The sequence below is a fragment of the Panthera uncia genome, chromosome F1 (assembly GCF_023721935.1).
Source record: "Panthera uncia isolate 11264 chromosome F1, Puncia_PCG_1.0, whole genome shotgun sequence".
NCBI lineage: Eukaryota > Metazoa > Chordata > Mammalia > Carnivora > Felidae > Panthera > Panthera uncia.
Window position 1 is genome coordinate 6,501,771 of NC_064813.1, and position 20,683 is coordinate 6,522,453.

The 20,683-nt window shown below is 37.6% G+C and overlaps 1 protein-coding gene and 1 long non-coding RNA gene across 15 annotated transcripts in view; one reads left to right on the top strand and one right to left on the bottom strand.

Moving 5' to 3' along the window:
* CEP170 (centrosomal protein 170) overlaps positions 1–20,683 on the top strand; it is a 124,630-nt gene that overhangs the window by 18,174 nt on the left and 85,773 nt on the right. For all 14 annotated transcript variants that reach the window (XM_049633833.1, XM_049633822.1, XM_049633826.1 and 11 more), the window contains exon 2: positions 16,540–16,685. In XM_049633833.1, coding sequence (XP_049489790.1) covers positions 16,581–16,685 — 105 coding nt within the window. In that variant the 5' untranslated portion in view covers positions 16,540–16,580. The remainder of the gene's footprint in view (positions 1–16,539; positions 16,686–20,683) is intronic.
* LOC125925092 (uncharacterized) overlaps positions 17,304–20,683 on the bottom strand; it is a 187,511-nt gene continuing 184,131 nt past the window's right edge. The window contains exon 2 of the long non-coding RNA XR_007458702.1: positions 17,304–17,468. This is a non-coding gene — a long non-coding RNA (uncharacterized LOC125925092). The remainder of the gene's footprint in view (positions 17,469–20,683) is intronic.

A 20,683-nucleotide genomic window follows, 5' to 3' on the forward strand; every position in this document is an offset into this window, starting at 1 on the left:
ATTAATAGCACTCGGATTCCTGCCATTAGTCCTCAGTTTTAAGTGACTGGAAGCAACATGTTTCAATATAAATAAACAAAAGCAGTAAAATATCTGGAAGGTTGAAACTTAGAAGTGTAGTTGAAGCTGTGTGTTCTGAACATCTGCAGTTTTTTTTTTTTAATTTAAACCTTAAATATTAGATTTTTAGTACATTTGTTTCTGAAATGAGCTAGAATCTAACAGGAGAGTCCGTTTTTAAAGCCAGTAATAGCTATCAGGATCATGGAAACCAGACTGTGATTCTGACCTCCAAAGATCAGGGCTTTAAGCTTTTGTCCAGTTGCTGCTGGAAAGAAACCTGTGTGACAAGGAGATGAAGAGTATGCAGGAGGCACCTGAAGGCAGGGGCGGAAACTACGGTTTCATGACTTTGATTGTACTAATGGTTAAATGATTAATTTCTCACCTTCTGTCCCTGGACATCTCCATGTTACCACCTCAAGAAGATTTGCCACAGCTTCAGAACTACTCATTCACTCATTAAAAATAGCTTGTCAGGGGCGCCTGGGTGGCTCAGTCGGTTAACCATCTGACTTCAGCTCAGATCATGATCTCGTGGTCCGTGGTTTCGAGCCCCACGTCGGGCTCTGTGCTGACAGCTCGGAGCCTGGAGCCTGCTTCAGATTCTGTGTCCCTCTCTCTCTCCGCCCCACCCCTGCTTGTGCTCTGTCTCTCTCTCTCTCTCTTTCAGAAATGAATAAACATTAAAAAAAATTTTTTTTTAAATAGCTTGTCAGACACTCTAACTAGAGGTGAAACAGTGGGCCGGGCTCTGGGGATACAGAGGTAAAGAAACATGACTGTAGTTCAGCTCTGCACTGACTTGGAAGAATACCACGCCCAGTGTCACCATCCCCGTCCAGGGTAATGACAACCTCCTGTTTGCTCAAGCATTACTTTAGACTTACCTCTCTCGTGGTATCTACTAACCAGCATTCCCCGGGGACTGAGTTCCTTGTGGAATGCTACCGTTTTTGTTTTGTCTTTGTGCAACCTAAATACCCAAAGTGCCCGGATTTCGTATGTTTCTCAATAAATATTTACTGAAGGAACTGGTGATGGAAAAAGGTAGATTTTTCTTGTTTTCAAGAGATAATCTACTAGAGACATTATCATATCATAGTACAGTATCATTAATGCTATAAATTATAGTTTAAATAACAGCATAAGAGATGTTTGAAAAGTATTGTAGGGCTACAGAGGAAAGAATGGCTTACTCTGCCATGGGAATAGACTTACAGAAAGGCATCTACTTTGTACATTGTCACACACTGAGATTTCTTGAATGCTACAATTAAGCACAGAAGATAGAGACTAATGTAACTTTGTATCATGTCTAGTTTGCATTTCTAAGGCTCTAGGCTTTGATAATTGTTACAGTGTTCGTGAGGATTGCTGGTAAGGGTGATGGAAGAGATTTGAGTTGCGTTTTCATTTTGTTAATCATTTTAAATGAAGCAGATTGTATCTATTTTTCATTAATAGGCTTTCTTTTTAAAAAAAATTTTTTAACGTTTATTTATTTTTGAGACAGAGAGAGACAGAGCATGAACGGGGGAGGGGCAGAGAGAGAGGGAGACACAGAACCGGAAGCAGGCTCTCGGCCCAGAGCCCGACGCAGGGCTCGAACTCACGGACCGTGAGATCGTGACCTGAGCTGAAGTCGGACGCTTAACTGACTGAGCCACCCAGGCACCCCTCATTAATAGGCTTTCATGTTTATAATTCTTAAGTGAAATTTCCTGGAATTTTTACTGCTTGTAATTAAATCTCTTACGTGTTTCTCATATCCAGAATATACATACATATTTAGTGTTTTGTTGATTTTTCATAATTATGTATAAAACTCCTCGGACCCTGAATTTGTTTAGCTTTTTATAATCTAAACCTAAGCCATACCTATCTATGTTAATTATATGTTTCATGGTTAATGGGTCAGCATACACCATATGGTCTAATCCCTGAAACATTACTAGTAGCTTTAGGGGCCAGTCTTGTAGGCTTTTATATTTCTCATTAAGTTAAATTCTTGTATTATACTAGGTAGCAAATAGTACTGCTAAAAAAATAGTAGGCAAAAAGAAATAGAAAACTAAACAAATAACCCTTCACTAGGTCTCCAATTTAAAAACAGAGTAATCAAAGCAGAGAGAGGGCTTGAGTGGATTTTTTTCCAATTACATTTTTTTTAATTGTGGTAAAACATACATAATGTAAAATATATCATTTTTTAGGTGCACCATTCAGTGACATTAATTGCACAATGTGTATTATGTATAAAATGTGTATTATGTATGTGCATTCACAATGTGTAACTGATACCACTATCTATTTCTAGAACATTTTCATCACCATACTAAACAAAAACTCTCTGCCTGTTAAACAGTAACTCTCTTTCTTCCCAGCCATTCTCCTTTCTGTCCGAATGAATTTGTCCGTTTTAGGTACCTCATAAAAGTGGATCATACAATATTTGCCCTTTTGGGTCTGGCTTATTTCACGTAGCATAATGTGTTCAGAGTTCTTTCATGTTGTAACATGTGTTAGAATTTCATTTCTTTTTATGATGCAATAATCATTGAATGTACAGATCATATTTCGTTTACTCATTGCTGGTGGACACTTAGGTTGTTTACATTTGTTACCTACTGTGAATAATGCTGCAGTGAACACTGGTGTGCAAGTATCTGTTACTCCATACTTTTTAGTTCTTTTGAGAACTAAACACCCAGGAGTGGAACTGCTGGATGTTCAGCTTTTTGAAAAACCACAGCAGCTACACCTTGTTACAGCCCCACCAGCAGTGCACAAGTGTTCAAGTTTCTCCATACCCTCGTCAACACTTGTTATTTTCATTTTTTATAATGGATCACACACATTCTAATGAGCGTGAAGTGGTATGTTATTGTGGTTTTGATCTGCGTTTCTAATGTTAGTAGTCTGGATATTAATCCCTTATCAGATAAATAATTCGCATACATTTTCTTCCCTTCTTTTCACTGTTTTGATAGGGTCCTTTGATACACAAAAGCTTTGAATTGTTATAACGTTTGATTTATCTCTTTTTTTCTTTCGTTGCCTGTGATCTGGTGTCATCTTTAAGATACCATTACCAAATGCAAGGGTTGTGCAAATTTCCTCCCGTTTTTTTTTTTTCTTGTTAGAATTTTGTATAGGTTTAGATCTGTGATCCATTTTGAGTTAATTTCACAGATGGTTAGGTAAGTAGCCAACCTCATTCTTTTGCATGTGAATATCTAGTTTTCCCAGCACTGTTTGTTGCAAAGACTGCCTTCCCCAGTAAGTGGTATTCACACCCTTTTCAAAAATCAGTAGTCCATCTATGTGACAGTTTATTTCTGGGCTCTCTGTTGTGTTTCATTGGTGTATATATCTGTCTTTATGACAGTGTTTTAATTACTGTAGCTTTGTAGGAAGTTCTGAAATCAGGAAATGGGAACATTTCAACTTTGCTTTTCTTCTTCAAGGTTGTTTTGGTTGGTCACAGTCCCTTGAAATTTCACATGAATTTTAGGATGGATTTCTCTATTTCTTCAAATAATGTTGGGATTTCCATAAGGATTGCATCAAAGCTATACTTGGCATTGGGTGGTCTTGTCATCTTAACAATGTTACATCTTCAAGTTCATGAAGACAGTGTTTCTCCATTTATTTAGGTCTTCAAAAGTTTCTTCCATCAGTATTTTACATTTTTCAGTGTACAAGTCCTGAGCCATCTTGGTTATTTTTAATCCAAAGTATTTTGTTATTATTGATGCTGTTATAAATGGACTTTTTAAAAAATTTCCTTTTCATATTGTTCATTGGTAGTAAGTAGAAGTGCATTTGACTGGGTTTAGATCCTGCAACTTTTCTGTTTCATTTCTTGCCGTAAACGGTTGTTGGACCTTTTTTTGGAGGGGGGTAATAATCTTAAGTTTTTTACATATAAAATCATGTCATCTTTGGATAAAGATGATTTCACTTCTTCCATTCCAATTTTGATGCCTTTAATTTCTCTTCATACCTAATTACTATGGCTAGGATTTCCAGTACCATATTAAATAGAAATGATGAAAGCACTCATTCTTGTCTTGTTTCCAAATTTTTTTTTTTTTTTTTTTTTTTTTTGAGAGAGACAGAGGCAGAGCATGAGCAGGGGAGGGGCAGAGAGAGAGGGAGACACAGAATCCGAAGCAGGCTCCAGGCTCCGAGCTGTCAGCACAGAGCCTGACGCAGGGCTTGAACTCATCAGCTGTGAGATAATGACCTGAGCTGAAGTCAGATGCTCAACTGACTGAGCCACCCAGGTGCCCCTTGTTTCCAGTTTTAGGGGTGCAGGTTTCAGTCGTTCATTATTGAGTCTGATGTTAGCCCTGGGATTTTCATATTTGGCCTTTATCATGAGCCTTTTTTTCCCTAGTTTGAGTGTTGTTTTTTTTTAATCAGAAAAGTTTTGAATTTTGTCAAATGCTTCTTTGTGCATCAATTGAGATGATCATGTGAGGTTTTTTTCCCTATCCTACTAATATGGTCTATCACATTGATGCGTTTTCCTATGTTGAGCCATCCTTTTAATTCAGGAACAACTTCCACATTGCTGTGGTGTGTAGTCCTTTTAACATGCTACTGAATTGAGTTTGGTAGTATTTTGTTAAAGAGTATTGTATCAATATAAGATAGTGGTCTGTAATTCTCTTGTAATTTTTATATTTATCTTTGGTATCAGGTAATGCTGATTTCATAGAATGAATTAGGACATCTTCCCTCCTTTTCAGTGTTTTGGAAGAGTTTGAAAAGGATTGGTGTTAATTCCATTTTAAATGTTAGGTAGAATTCACCAGTGAAGACATCTGGTCCTTGACTGTTTTTTGTTGGAATGTTTTAATTACTGATTCATTCTCCTTACAATAAATCTATTCCATTTTTCTGTGTCTTCATGACTCAATCTGGTTTGGTGGTATGTTTCCAAGAATTTGTCCATTTTGTTTAGGTTATCCAGGTTTTTTTTAGCTTACAGTGCTTTATAATATTCTCTTACAGCCCTTTTTTGTTTCTCTAAAGTCAGTAATGTCACCATTTTTACTTCTCATTTTAGTGATTTGAGTCTTCTCTCTAGCCAGACTTTTCATTTGTTGCTCTTTCAAAGAAACAGCTTTTGTTCTTACTGACTTTTCTGTTCTTTATACTATTATTTATCTTTATTTTTTATTATTTTCTTCCTTCAGCTAGCTTGTGTTTAGTTTGCTCTTTTCTCATTCCTTAAGGTATTAAGAATAACAGGTTATTGGGGCGCCTGGGTGGCTCAGTCGGTTAAGCGGCCGACTTCGGCTCAGGTCATGATCTTGCGGTCCGTGAGTTCGAGCCCCGCGTCGGGCTCTGTGCTGACAGCTCGGAGCCTGGAGCCTGTTTCAGATTCTGTGTCTCCCTCTCTCTGACCCTCCCCCATTCATGCTCTGTCTCTCTCTGTCTCAAAAATAAATAAACATTAAAAAAAATTAAAAAAAAAAAGAATAACAGGTTATTAACAGTTTAACAGGTTATTAGTTGGAGATATTTCTTTTTTAATGTATGCATTCACAGCTGCAAATTTCCCTCTTAGCACTGCTTTTGCTCTGTCTAGTAAGTTTTAGTATGTTGTGTTGTCTTTTTTTTTTTAATTTTCTTATGTTTATTATTTTTGAAGAGGAAAGAGACAGAGTGTGAGGTGGGGAGGGCCAGAGAGAGAGGGACACACAGAATGTGAAGTAGGCTCCAGGCTCTGAGCTGTCATCACTGAGCCTGATGCAGGCCTCAGGGCTCGAACTCATGAACCACGAGATCATGACCTGAGCCGAAGTCAGACGCTTAACTGACCGAGCCACCCAGGAACTCCTGTTGTGTTCTTGTCTTTACTTGTCTCAGTGTGTTTTTCCATTCTCTCATGATTACTCCTTTTACCAGTTGTTTAAGAGTGTGTTGTTTAATTTCTACCTATTGAGAATATTCCTGTTTTCCTTCTGTTACTGATTTTAATTTCCTTCCATTGTGATTGGAAAAGTTGTTTTGCAAGATTTCATTCTTTTAAAATATGCTTAAGTTTTGCTTTAGGCCTAACATAATGGGCTCTCCTGGAGAGTGTGCTTTGTGCGCTTGAAAGGGATGTGATTCTGCTGTGATTGAATTGAGCATTGCATGTATGTCTGTTAGGTCAAATTGGTTGATGGTCTTGTCAAGTCTTCTATTTATTGAGCTTCTATCTACTTGTTTTTGTTTTACTGATGAAAGTGGGGTATTGAAGTTTCTGACTATTATTGTTCAGCTGTCTATTTTTTTTCTTTTAATTCTGTTTATTTTTGCTTCATATCTTTTGGAGGTCTGTTGTTAAGTGCATATATGTTTACATTTATATGTCTTGCTTTATTTAAGTTCTTGTAATTATGTAATGTCCTCCTTTGTCTCTTGTAATCTTTTTTGTTTTAAAGTGTATTTTTTTTCTGATGCTAATATAGCCACTTACACGTTTGGGAGGGGATTACGAATTGCATGGAATATCTTTTTTCATCCATTTAAACTTTTTGTGTCCTCGTATGTACAGAACCTTTCGTGGACATTATATAGACAGATCCTGTTATTTAGCTGATCTGTCTTTTTCTTCCTTTTAATAGGAGAATTTAATACATTTACTTTTTTTTTTTTTTTTTTTAAGTAGACTTCATGACCAGCATGGAGCCCAGTGTGGGGCTTGAACTCATGACCCTGAGATAAACACCTGAGCTGAAATAAAGAGTTGGACACTCAACCAACTGAGCCACCCACACACCCCAGAACATTTACATTTTATGTGATTTCTGAAGGATTTACCTCGTCACTTACCTGATTATTTTTTATATTCTCTATGTTTTGTATTCTCTATTTTTGTTTCTCAATTTCACCACCCTGCCTGCTTTTTGTATTTAGTTGATTTTTTGCTAACATGCCATTTTGATTCCCTTCTTTCCTTTCCTATATGTTTATTTACTTATTTTCTTAGTGGTTACCTTGAGGATTACAAACAGTACCTTAAATTTGTAATAACCTAATCTCAATGATACCACCTTAATCTCAAGAGTATACCACACTTTGCTTCTATACATCTCCATCTCTCCCCTTTTATTTTATAATTGTAACAGATTAAATTTTTATATATTCTATTCCTATTGACATAGCTTTATAATTATTGTTTTATGTATCTGTTAAATCATATTGGAAAAAGAGAAAAGTTACAAATCATATCAAAAGTATGGTCATCCTGGATTTATACTTATTTGTGTAGTTATTTTACCTGTGTTACGGCTGATTTTTCTTAGGGTTGCTAGTTACTGTCTAATGTCTTTTTGTTTTAGTCTGTAAGTCTCTCTTTTGCATTTTTTGTAGGCCAGTCTACTAGTAATGAACTCCATCAGCTTTTTTTTTTTAACTGGAAATATCTTAATTGTGATTTCATTCTTAAAAGAGTTTTACCAGATACAGAATTCTTTGTTGACGGTCTTTTCCCTCCAGACTTTACAAATAACGCCATCCCACTGCTTTCTCGCCTCCACGGCTTATGAGAAATCAGCTCTTAATCTTATTAGGGATTCATTGTACATGACAAGTGTCTTTTTTTTGATGTTTTCAAAATTGTCTTTTTCTTTCAGTTTTGACAGTTTGAGTATAACTGAGTGTGGACCTGTGTGAGTTTATCCTGCTTGGAGTTTGTTGAGCTTCTTGGATGCGTAGATCTATATCTTTCCTCGGGCTTAGGAAGTTTTTTGCCCCTATTTCTTCCCCTTTTTTGGGACTCCTTTTCTGGGACTCCTGTAATGTATATGTTGGTATATTTGATGATACCCTACAGATCCTTCAGGCTCTGTTTATGTTATTACTTCATTTTTTCCTTTCTAATTCTCACAAATTGTCTTATCTTCAGATTTGCTGATCATATTTCTTCTTTCTGCTCAAATCTGTCAAACTTCTCTAGTGATTTTTTTCATTTTCTGTCATTTGTCTGTTATGCTCTTGGTTTTCTCATAGGTCATTTTAAGATTTCCCTTAGTTCTTTGTTATTTTATACATTTGAGACTGTTGATTTAATATCTTTGACTAATAATTAGAACATCCGGGCTTCTCAGGGGCGGTTTCTGTCCATTTTTAACCCCCGGCAAGTGAGCTTTCCTGTTGCTGCTCTATATGTATAATTTGAAAACTGAACTGGACAGTTGAAGTATTATATTGTGGTAAATGTGGCAATTTAATTATCACACTCCTTTGAGATTGCTGAATCTTTCTTGTTGAGGGCTGAAGCCAACTGTTACTTTTCCAAACTTTTGTGTATTCCTTGTTGTGTGTGGTCACTAAAGTTATGTTCTGTCATCTCTGTGGTCATCCAGTGACCTGATAAGGATTTCCTGAAATACCTGGCTCCCAAAAGGGGAAAGAAAACGAAGCAACATGCACACACTGGCTATTTCCTTGAAAGATGCTTCAGCTCATAAGAGTTGAAGCAGCAGTGATGGTCAGCACAAAGGCTAAGTGATAAAAAGCAGCAATCAGCAGCCAGAGCGCACAATCCAGTGTTTGGATGACAAAGTCTTTATTATGTATCCTGGTTCCGGTGAGCCACACCAGAAATGCAAGAGGCTGTCCACAGGTGACTTCTTGCAGCTTTTGGAATGGGAAATGGGATGGCACCTGCTACCATGCGAAATACTGAAGTTTAGCAGCCTCTTCAAGCTAGACATCAGAGCCCCAAAAGAGTTACTTCAGATGGTTCTTAGGAGTTCAATAGTTGTTTAGGTGGAGGAATGGATTCGTGGAGCTTCCTATTCCTCCATTTTTTGTGGTATTCCTAAGTAGCTTTTATAGAATTTCTTACCAAGGTAGAAGTGCTATGCTTAACCAAGGAGACGAATACATAGAAACTGCAGATTGAACAATGAAACCACCTAAACCATTTCGTTTAGTTCCTACAAGATCAGCAGGGTGTTTACTGTTTACATTGTGTTTATTGGGGAATATTGCAGGATTCTTCTATTGGAATCTGAACTGTTCCAGAGAGGAAAATAGTAAACTAATGATGTTGGCTCCCCACCCCCCTCCAAAAAGTGAGATTGCATTTTCTTCCATTGTACGATTTTCCAGTTGTTGGGGTCTTTGTTACAATAAGCTAAGAGCTTTACCTATAATTTTTAGTTCTGTAATATATAGCAGCCTTATGTCTCATTATACAAATAAATATTATCAAGAAAAGAGTAAATTGGGAATAAAGAGACAACTAAAACAAAAACCTCATTGGTATATTAATTCAAAAACTATTCAAGTGAGTGCATTAGACTGTGAATGTACTTACTAAAAGATACTGTATTTTAGTGAATTATACTCAGTGTGCATTATACTCATTGGTGAAACAAGTCAGCCCACATTTCTCAGTGACTTCAAACAACAATCATTTTTATTTTTTGCTCACGTACTGTTGTTCAGCTGGAGATTGGATGATATATGAGCGCCTGACTTCAAGTTGTACATGAGGCCCATGTCTGTTCCACATGTTTCTCATTCATTTTGAACCAATAGGCCAGCCAGGGCATGTTGGTTTTTTAGTGATTGCAGAGATTCAGGAGGGCAAGCCAACTGACCAAGCACATTTGAGCCTCTACTTGCCTCAGATCTACTAACCATCCTATTGGCCCAAACAAGTCATGAGTCAGAACCCAGAATTATGCTGTGGGAAATTATACCCACCTCTCATTGGAAGAGTTGCAGTCACAGGACAAAGGTTATAGTTTGTGGTAGAATTTGTGTAAGAGGGCCTGGGGCTCCAGTCTTCAAAACAGTCAGTGATTGGGGCGCCTGGATGGTTCAGTCAGTTCAGTTAAGCATCCAACTTTGGCTCAGGTCATGATCTCCTACCTTATGAGCTCAAGACCCATGTCAGGCTCTGCTGACAGCTCGGATCCTGGAGCCTGCTTCGGAATCTGTGTCTCCCACTCTCTCTGCCCTTCCCCTGCTGTGCTCTGTCCTCCTCTCTCTCACACAAAAATAAACAAACATAAAAACTTTTTTTAAAAAAGTCAGCAATCCTGTATACTATTCAGACTTGATCCCAATGAAAACTATTCATGCTTTGAGAAAGTGTTGTAAGAATTTTAATCATTGATCTATTAAATTTACTTATCTAAAATTGAAATATGTATGAAATAAAGACTATAGCATTTTTAATTTTATGGGTAAGCCATAAGCCACATTATGTTGTCCTAATTTTTATTCTAAAATATTCCTTTAAGGGAATACTTTTAGGATGTTGACATAGAATATACTCCATAAATGTGGATTGGTTGGTTGATATTGTTCCAGTCATAAGTTATGACTTTAGGGTATTATTTGGCAGAAAAGATTAAGAGGAGAGGGAGAAAAGGAAATGAACATTACTTGAGTGCCTCTCATATGCCAAGTGTTATCAGATACTATTTCTGTGTCTCATTTTCTCTTTAGATATTGTCACTTTGGTTTTTTTCCTTTGAAGTTCAGAAACGTTTGTTGTTACTTTTTTTTTTTGTCATTTTGGGTTTTTTTTTTTGTTTTTTTTTTTTGAGTCACCTAGAAAACATGAGGGACTAGGGTTTTAACTCAAAAAGTCTACTCCATCAATGAAACAGAGTAGAGAACCCAGAAATGGACCCACAAACGTATGGCCAACTAATCTTTGACAAAGCAGGAAAGAATATCCAATGGAATAAAGACAGTCTCTTCAGCAAGTGGTGCTGGGAAAATTGGACAGCGACATGCAGAAGAATGAACCTGGACCACTTTCTTACACCATACACAAAAATAAACTCAAAATGGATGAAAGACCTCAATGTAAGACAGGAAGCCATCAAAATCCTCAAGGAGAAAGCAGACAAAAACCTCTTTGATCTTGCCTGCAGCAACTTCTTACTCAACACGTCTCCAGAGGCAAGGGAAACAAAAGCAAAAATGAACTACTGGGACCTCATCAAAATAAAAAGCTTCTGCACAGTGAAGGAAACAATCAGCAAAACTAAAAGGCAACCAATGGAATTGGAGAAGATATTTGCAAATGACGTATCAGATAAAGGGTTAGTATCCAAAATCTATAAAGAACTTATCAAACTCAACACCCAAAAAACAAATAATCCAGTGAAGAAATGGGCGAAAGACATGAATAGACACTTGTCCAAGGAGGATATTGAGGTGGCCAACCAACACATGAAATAATGCTCCACAGCACTCATCATCAGGGAAATACAAATCAAAACAACAATGAGATACCACCTTACACCTGTCAGAATAGCTAACATTAACAATTCAGACAACGACAGATGTTGGCGAGGATGCGGAGAAAGAGGAGCTCTTTTGCATTGTTGGTGGCAATGCAAGCTGGTGCAGCCACTCTGGAAAACAGTATGGAGGTTCCTCAAAAAACTAAAAAATACAACTACCCTAAGACCCAGCAATTGCACTACTAGGTATTTATCCAAGGGATACAGGTGTGCTGTTTCGAAGGGACACATGCACCCACATGTTTATAGCAGCACTATCAACAATAGCCAATGTATGGAAAGAGCCCAGATGTCCATCAATGGATGAATGGATAAAGAAAATGTGGTATATATACAATGGAGTATTACTCGGCAATCAAAAAGAATGAAATCTTGCCATTTGCAACTACGTGGATGGAACTGGAGGGTATTCTGCTAAGTGAAATTAGTCAGAGAAAGACAAAAATCATATGACTTCACATATGAGGACTTTAAGAGACAAAAACAGATGAACGTAAGGAAAGGGAAACAAAAATAATATAAAAACAGGGAGGGGGACAAAACAGAAGAGACATAAATATGGAGAACAACTGAGGGCTGCTGGAGGGGTTGTGGGAGAGAGAATGGGCTAAATGGGTAAAGGGCATTAAGGAATCTACTCCTGAAATCATTGTTTCGCTATATGCTAACTAATTTGGATGCAAATTAAAAAAAAAAAAAAGTCTACTCCAAAACACATGTTTTTTTGGCTCATCCAGAAACTCTACAGAGAAATGTAACTGCTGTCACATCTGGTCAAGACCTTGAACATATTATCAAACCCAAAGTCTTCTTTCCCCCCTCCCTTTTGAGGAATCTGAGCTGAAACCTATTTCTTGGTCATTGAGGAAGCTCTCAACCAGGTTTCAGTTTTATCCATGTGTTAAGTGTCAGTATTACTCTGTGAGTAGTAAAAGATCATTGGAATTGAAGGGCCACTGAGAAAGCTGTGTTATTGAAGGAGAGAGCCCTGTGTAAAAATTGAAAGGCCCAGTAGCTCTTTGTAATATCTCATTCCCACCCATTGTTGAGAAGCTAGAAGACTCAAGGCCATTGCGCCACTGCCAATGGATAAATACCCCTCATCTTGAGGATTATGTTTATTTTTGTTTTTCAGAAAGTATGTATTCTTTTAGGTACCTTTCAAGTGTCATTGAAAGTCAAAATATATTAAAGCCATTATTTTTATATTATTTTATGTAGTTATGTACAGTTGATCCTTGGACAACGCACACACTAGGAGTGCCAACCCCTGCACAGCCAAGTCCATGTATAACTTTTTTTTTTTTTTAGAGCTTCTTTATTTATTTTGAGAGAGAGAGTGGGGGAGGGGCAGAGAGAGAGGGATAGAGAAAGAATCCCCAGAGGGCTCCACGCTGTTAGCACAGAGCCCTACCTGAGGCTGCAACTCACAAACCTTGAGATCATAACCTGAGCTGAAATCAAGAGTTGGATGCTTAACCGACTGAGCCATCCAGGCACCCCAGAAGTCCATTTACAACTTTTAACTCCCTCCAAATGTAGCTATTAATAGCCTATTGTTGACCAGAAGCCTTATCAATAAGATAAATTATTAATATATATATTTTCATGTCACAGGTATCATATATTGTATTCTTACAATCAAGCTAGAGGGGTGCCTGGCTGGTTCAGTTGGTAGAACATGTGACTGTTGATCTCAGAGTTGTGAGGTTGAGTCTCATGTTGGGTGTACAGATTACTTAAAAAAAAAGCTAGATAAAATAATATTAAGAAAATCATAAGGAAGAGAAAATATGCTTACAGTACTGTATTTATCAAAAAATTCACATATGAGTGGATCCATTCAGTTCAATCTCATGGTTTTCAAGGGTCAACTGTAATTATTGTTGTATGTTTGTATTGTAGGATTATGTATTATGTATTTGTATATGATGTAATTGTGTTTGATATTATCTAAATACCTAAAACAGTGTTTTTGTAGCATATGAATAATGCTTATGTAAAACTTTGATTTTGAAAGTGTTATATTGTTCCCGTTGCCCATGTTTGGCTCTGGTGTGTGTGCCACTTATATGCTGTATTTAGATTGGAGGGGTTTTCTTGGGTAAATTTTTTTTGATTCTCTGTTGACTTGGCCAGGAAGTACATATGCAGTGCTAAATGCCTGTTTGTCAGAGAGTGGATGGATGAAAAACCAACCACATCTCCAACATGGAGTTAAGTGGATGGAAGATTAAAAATCCACATAAATTGACCATATCAAGGGATAAGCTGAAAGTGGAGTAAGACTTGATTGTTTCAGCTTTACAGAAGGCTCTTTGCCTGTTTTGGTGAAACCCATTGTTTCGTGTATATGTTGATAAATTTATAATATATGGGATGTTTACCTTCACATGAAGTTTTACATTTTATAGGATTTTGTTTTAATGTATAGATATATTTCTTATTGCAGAATGTTTCATTTCACTGTAGTTTGCTTCTAATTAAATTGTAACAATATGCCATTTCATGGAAAAAGTATTTGCAAGTAGTAGTTTCATAAGAAAAAACTGTTGAGGGGCGCCTGGGTGGCTCAGTCGGTTAAGCGTCCGACTTCAGCCAGGTCACGATCTCGCGGTCCGTGAGTTCGAGCCCCGCATCAGGCTCTGGGCCGATGGCTCGGAGCCTGGAGCCTGTTTCCAGTTCTGTGTCTCCCTCTCTCTCTGCCCCTCCCCCGTTCATGCTCTGTCTCTCTCTCTTTCAAAAATAAATAAACGTTAAAAAAAAAATTTTTTTTAAAAAAAGAAAAAACTGTTGAGTAGATACTATTATTATCACCGTTTTACAGAAGAGGAAACTAAGGGACATGAGATAAATAACTTGCCCAAGGTCAAGTGTTGGAACCAAGAGTCAGATTCTTGATCTGTTAGTCTGACTCCAAGATTTAGGTTCTAAATGACATCACCATGTTCTCTAGGATAGTAGTTCTCAAAGCTCAATCCACAGGCCTCTGGGAGTTCCTGAAACCATTTCAAAGGTCATGAGGTCAAAGCTATTTTAAAAATAATATCAAACATAATTGGCCTTTTATATTGTATTGACATTTGAGTTGCTAGTATAAAAAGAGTGGTGGGTAAAGCTGCTGGCTTCTAGCAGAGATCTAGGTATTAGCACCAAATTATACTAACAGTAATTTACCGCCATGCACGTGCAGTTAAGGGAGGAGAAAAAACCAGTTTCACTTAAGAATGCCTTTGATAGGGGCACCTGGGTGGCTCAGTCAGTTAAGCAGCTGACTTCAGCTCAGGTCATGATCTCATGGTCTGTGAGTTCGAGCCCTGTTTCGGGCTCTGTGCTGACAGCTCGGAGCCTGGAGGCTGCTTCAGATTCTGTGTCTCCCTTTCTCTCTGCCCCTCCCCTGCTTGCACTCTGTCTCTCTCTGTCTCTCAAAAATAATAAACACTAAAAAAAAATTTTTTTAAATGTCCTTGATCAAGTGGTAAAAATGGAAGTCACATCTTTTTAATATTCTGTAGAAGTAATTGGAAGCACATGTAAAACACTTATATTGAATTCCACAGTACCATGGTTGTCTCAAGGAAAAGCATTTGTGCCGTTGTTTGAGTTGTGAACTGCACTACAGGCTTGTTTCATGGACCACCTTGTTACTTGAAACAACGACTGACAGATTAATGGTTTTGTACACTTGAGTGTTTGGCAAACAAAGTAAGCCTGTCACCTCCAAAGAAAAGAATTGGTAGTAGTTTTTTGCCAATAAGATTTGAGCTTTCAAGAGAAAATTAGAATTTTAGAAACCTTGGTTCTGCCACCATGAGCCTCACAGGTACCCAGTACTTGACTTTTCTGAGAAGGTGAGATGGGTGATAAAGTTAGCAGATGTGATGTTTTAATAATAAAGTGAACATGTTAACCTTTGGGAGACTGTGTAACTCAGGGACAGTGTTCCCAAGATCCCTTCAGAGCTGAAGATGGGTATTTACATAACACACTATAAAAGTGTTAAGATTTCATATTACAAATAAATTTCAAGAAACTACCATTATTGAAGTTTTGATATTAATATCAAAATTAACACTACAGTTATTTGAGAAGACTATTAAAATACATTTCCCTTTTCTAACTATCTGAATGAAGTCAGGCCTTTAAATATTTCAAGTTCAACAGTGTGCTGACAACAGATTGAATGCAGAGCAAATGCAAAAATCTATTATGCTAGACATTAAAAAGATTTTTTTAATGAAAAAGATTTTTCATTAAAATGTTAATTTATTATAAATGAATTAATAAATTTTAGTTGCTCAGGTTTCATTGTTTTTATATGGTAAATATTAATATATATAATCCACATAAACAAAATGCTCTTTGGGTTTTTGTTTTTTGTTTTTTTTTTAAGAGAACAAAAGCCTAAGAATTGGTGCTGTAGAAAAATGTACTAAGAAAGTGAAGTACATGTGAGGAGAGAAATTGAAATTGCATCTTTCTGAAAGTTCTTTTGGTGGTTACACTTAGTTGACTAAGAGCAATTTCTTTAGTTTTTATTGTTCTTAATTAGATCTCAGATGTATTCAAATGAACTTAGTCTTTCTTTCTCAAGTCATAAGTTAGACATTTAAGTGTATAATGCTCCTAGTGTTTACTAAGGTTAACGTGATAATAAGGTGATCATTTACTTGAGGATTAGACCTTTATTATAAGCTGTGCTCAGAGCCTTTCAGGAGTATGATAAATGTTTATTACTTGACTACTTAATTGCATAATGTCTTTCTTTTAAAAAAATTTATTTTAATGTTTGTTTAATTTTGAGAGAGAAAGTGCGCACGTGCAGGCATGCATGAGTGGGGGAGGGGCAGAGAGCAAGGGAGACACCGAATCCGAAGCAGGCTCTGGGCTGGGCTCCGAGAGCCCAATGGAGCGCTGGAACCCACAAACCCATGATTGAGCTCAGACACTCAACCGACTGAGCCACCCAGGCACCCTTTGTCTGTCTTCTTAATTGAACTCTTCACGGAGTCTGTGGACTTAAATTACTAACGAGAATTTGGTAGATGTGCCATGTCTGAGGGCCTCTGGATGGTCTGTTTACTTACAGTAGGAGCAGATGAAGAACCAGGTTCTATTCTTAGGCCTGCTTGAAGGGTTTGGTGAATCGATACCAAAGCTAAATATCTGAATGTATGTTTTTCTTGAATATCTGCAGGATGACGTAGCTTTGCCGAAGACTTAGAAGCTAAGCAGAAAATGAGCTTAACATCCTGGTTTTTGGTGAGCAGTGGAGGCACTCGCCACAGGCTGCCACGAGAAATGATTTTTGTTGGAAGAGATGACTGTGAGCTCATGTTGCAGGTAATTGCATCAAACTTCTGTGACTCCACTCAAAACCCGAGACTGGTATAAAATGTGTCCACTCAGAACCTGGGACTGTGTATAAAATGTGTCCACTCAGAACCTGGGACTGGTATAAAATGTTTTTCTGTTCCATTGGAAAACAACACTACATGGATTTGAACTTTCTGACCCTTCCTCTTTTAGCTCCACCTATCAGTTTAATTCATTTTTTCCCTCTTGAATCCTCTAAAAATAAGTTGTAAGTCTTGGGGAATGTATTTTCAAAAGTGAGAGCTCAGAGTAGAGTTTATTCTTAAGTAAGAAGTTTCACATTATATACTTCAAAAATAAGACTTGTAAATAATTCATAAAATTAGCATAGCATGAAGTAAAACTGAATTTTAATCACAGATGTTTCAACAACACTGAAAGTAGTTTCTCTGTTTCTTTTAGAGATGTTCATTGAGATACCTTTCAGTAGTTTGAGCATAATTAAAGATTGTTAGTATTTACTGCATTATGTATAAAGGAGTTACTTTTAAAACATACTTTGAAGATATCTTTGAGTAAAGTAATTAGCAAAAGAATTGATCTCCAGAGTTTTGAGAATTTGGTTATTTTAATAAGTCCTGGTACTTTTTTTTTTTTTTTTTAAACATTTATTTATTTTTGAGAGACAGAGAGAGACAGAGCACAAGTAGGGGAGGGGCAGAGAGAGGGAGACACAGAATCTGGAGCAGCCTGAATTGTCAACACAGAGCCCGACACAGGGCTCAAATCCACAAACTGCAAGATTATGACCTGAGCTGAAGTCAGACGCTTAACCGACTGAGCCACCCAGGCACCCCAATAAGTCCTGGTACTTTTGAATAAAGTCTTATCCTCTTATTCTTCCTCCTTTTTTTTTTTTTTTTTTTTTTTTTTGTTAAAAGCCTTAAGCAAATACTTAGAATAGAAATGTTTATTCTGTTAGCCCATTGGTTCTTAACTGGGGCAATCCTGTCTTCCCCTGCCCAAAGGACATTTGACAATATCTAGAGACATTTTGATTGTTACAAGTGATGGGAGGTTGGAGGTGGTTGCTATTGACATTTAGTAGGTAGAGACCAAGAAGCCAAGTGTGCTGCTAAGCATCCTACAATGAACAGCATACTTTCCCCACTCCCCCCACCCCAACACACACTGCAAGGAAGTATGTGGCCCCGAATGTCTGCAGTGCTGAGATTGAGAAACCCTGCATTTTCCCTAGAAAAATCAAACTTGCATGTGTTTGTATACATGTTTATTTTAAAATTAGGGAACTTACTTTATAGTTTGAAGCAATAAAAGTAAAGCCACCATACAGCTATGTTACTTTGGTATATAAATGCAGTATGTAAGTATAGCATATGAGTAAGTTGCATATTCATATCAAACAAACTCACTGCGAGAAATAGAATAATACAGAGATCTGCTTCTCAGTGAGATGGAGTGTTGAGAGTGGCAACTGAGAAAAAGGCAGTGGTGATTCTGTTTGGATAAAGGCCTCCTGGAACTGGGACATATCTTAGGTTCAAATAGGGGGAGCTCATTTATCAGAGAATGGAAGTGGTGCCTTCTATGTGGCATCTCTATCAACCAGCCAAGAAATGTGGGAATGGTTGTTCCGGAGCTTCCTACATTGAGATAAGGAATATGAAGAGACGTGACTGACAAGGTCATAGTTTTCCTGGACTATGTATAACAAATGGAAGTTGTCTGACAGTAAGTGAGGTGGGCAGAGAAAGCTGTGAGTCCAAGGAGACCAAGGTGGGTTCCAGTTCACAGGACACAGTATCAGAGTGGAAAGAGTTACACAGAGAAGGAACTTTGCAGAGGTAATCCCTGAGTATGAGGTTGAGTACTGATCACATACAAGTGAGGAAACTAACCAAAGGCAGTGGGGAAAAAACACTCAAAAGAATTAGAGTTAACAGTGTGGGACACTAATAGGGTCAGGAATGGTGCCTGTCTTAACAGCCAGACTGGAAAACCTTATGAGTCACACACAGGGCATTGATCTCTACCCCCTCAGTAGTGGGGGAGTCGTTTACCATAGACTGAGTTCTAGCCTCATCTAAATCTTAAAAACAGTACCCAAAAGGGTCACACTCTTTTCAAGTAATTTAACTGTGTCCCATAACAAAGTTCAAGAATATGTATAGGAACACAGAAATATTTAACACCCTCAAAAGGCAAAATCTATGGTGTCTGGCATGCAATAAAAAATCACAGTCTTGTAAAGAAGCAGGGAAGTGTGGCCCATTATAAAGACTGATGATAGAAGATGTTTTGTTTCTGAAGAGTTTGGCTAAGTTTAGCAAAGTCTGACAAAATAAAAAAAAAGTAGTAAAACGGTAAAATCTTGAAGAAGATTTCAAAACTTATTATAAAGCTAGCGTCACTGGCTTTTATAAAGGTAGACATATAGACAAGTGGAATAGAATAGAGAGTCCAGAAATAAACCCCTGTGTATCTGTAGCTGTTGTGGTTTGAGTTGTGTCCCCTCAAAAAGGTATATTAAAGTCCTAAACTTCCATACCTATGAATGTGACCTTATTTGGAAATAGAGTCTTTGGGGATATAACCAAGTTAAGATAAAGTCATTAGGGTAGACTCTAATCCAGTATGACCTCGTATCCTTATAAGGAAAGGAAAAGACAGACACAAAAGGAAAATAGCTATGTAAAGATAGAAACAGAGATTAGAGTTATGCTACCAGAATCCAAGGAACACCTGAGTCTACCAGAAGCTGGAAGAGGCAAGGAAAAATAAGATCCTCCCCTAGAAGTGTTAGAAGAAGTATGGCCCTACCAACACCTTGACTTTAGACTTTTACTTATTTATTTATTTTTAATTTTTTAAATGTTTATTTTTGAGATGAGAGAGCGAGCAAGTGGGGAAGGGGCAGAGAGGGGGACAGAGGATCTGAAGGAGGCTCTGTGCTGACAGCAGAGAGCTCAGTGCAGGGCTCAATCTCACAAACCGTGAGATCATGACCTGAGCCAAGGTCGGATGCTTAACCAGCTGAACCACCCAGGCACCCCTGATTTTAGACTTTTAGAGTCCAGGCTATGAGAGAATTAACTTGTGTTGTTTTAAGCCACCTAGGCACCTAGTTTGTTATGGTACTCCTAGGACACCATTACGATGGCAATTGAGTTTTTAGAAGGCTGTTAAGTTTATTCAGTGGAGCTAAGAATGACTATGGCAGAGGAAGCTTGGGACAGCTGGATTTCCACATACAAAAGAATGAAGTTGGACCCTTGCTGCATACCACATGTAAAAATTAACTCAAAATGGATCAATGACCTAAATATAAGAGATAAAGCCATAAAACTCACAGAAGAAAACATAGGGATACGTCATCATGACCTTGAATATGGCAGTGGAATCTTAGGTATGACACCATAGCACCAGCAACAAAAGAAAAAGGTAAATTAGACTTCATTAAAATTAAAAACTTGTGTATATAAGGATATTGCCAAGAGAGTGAAAAGACAACTGGCAGAATGGGAGAAAATATTTGCAAAACTATATATCTTATAAAGATTTAATATCCGGAGTATATGAAGAATTCTTACAACTCAACAACAGAAAGCAGCCAACTTAAAAAATGAGTGAAAGACTTTACTGGTCATTTCTTAGAAGAAGATACAATAATGCTCAATAAACACGTGAAAAGAAGATGCTCGACATCGTTCATCATTAAGAAATGCAGATCAGAACCTCAGTGAGTTACCACTTCACATCTGTTAAGCTGGCTATAATTTTGTTACAAGAGGAAAATGGGCACCTCGGGCGGCTCAGTCTGTTGAGCGTCCAGCTCTTGATTTCAGTTCAGGTCATGATCTCACGGTTTGTGGGTTCAAGCCCTGCATCAGGCTCTGAGCTGGGGGTGGATCTTGCATAAGATTCTCTTTCCCCCCCTCTCTCTTTGCCCTTCCCCCCACTGTCTGTCTGTCTCTCTCTGTCCCCTCAAAATAAATAAATTTTTT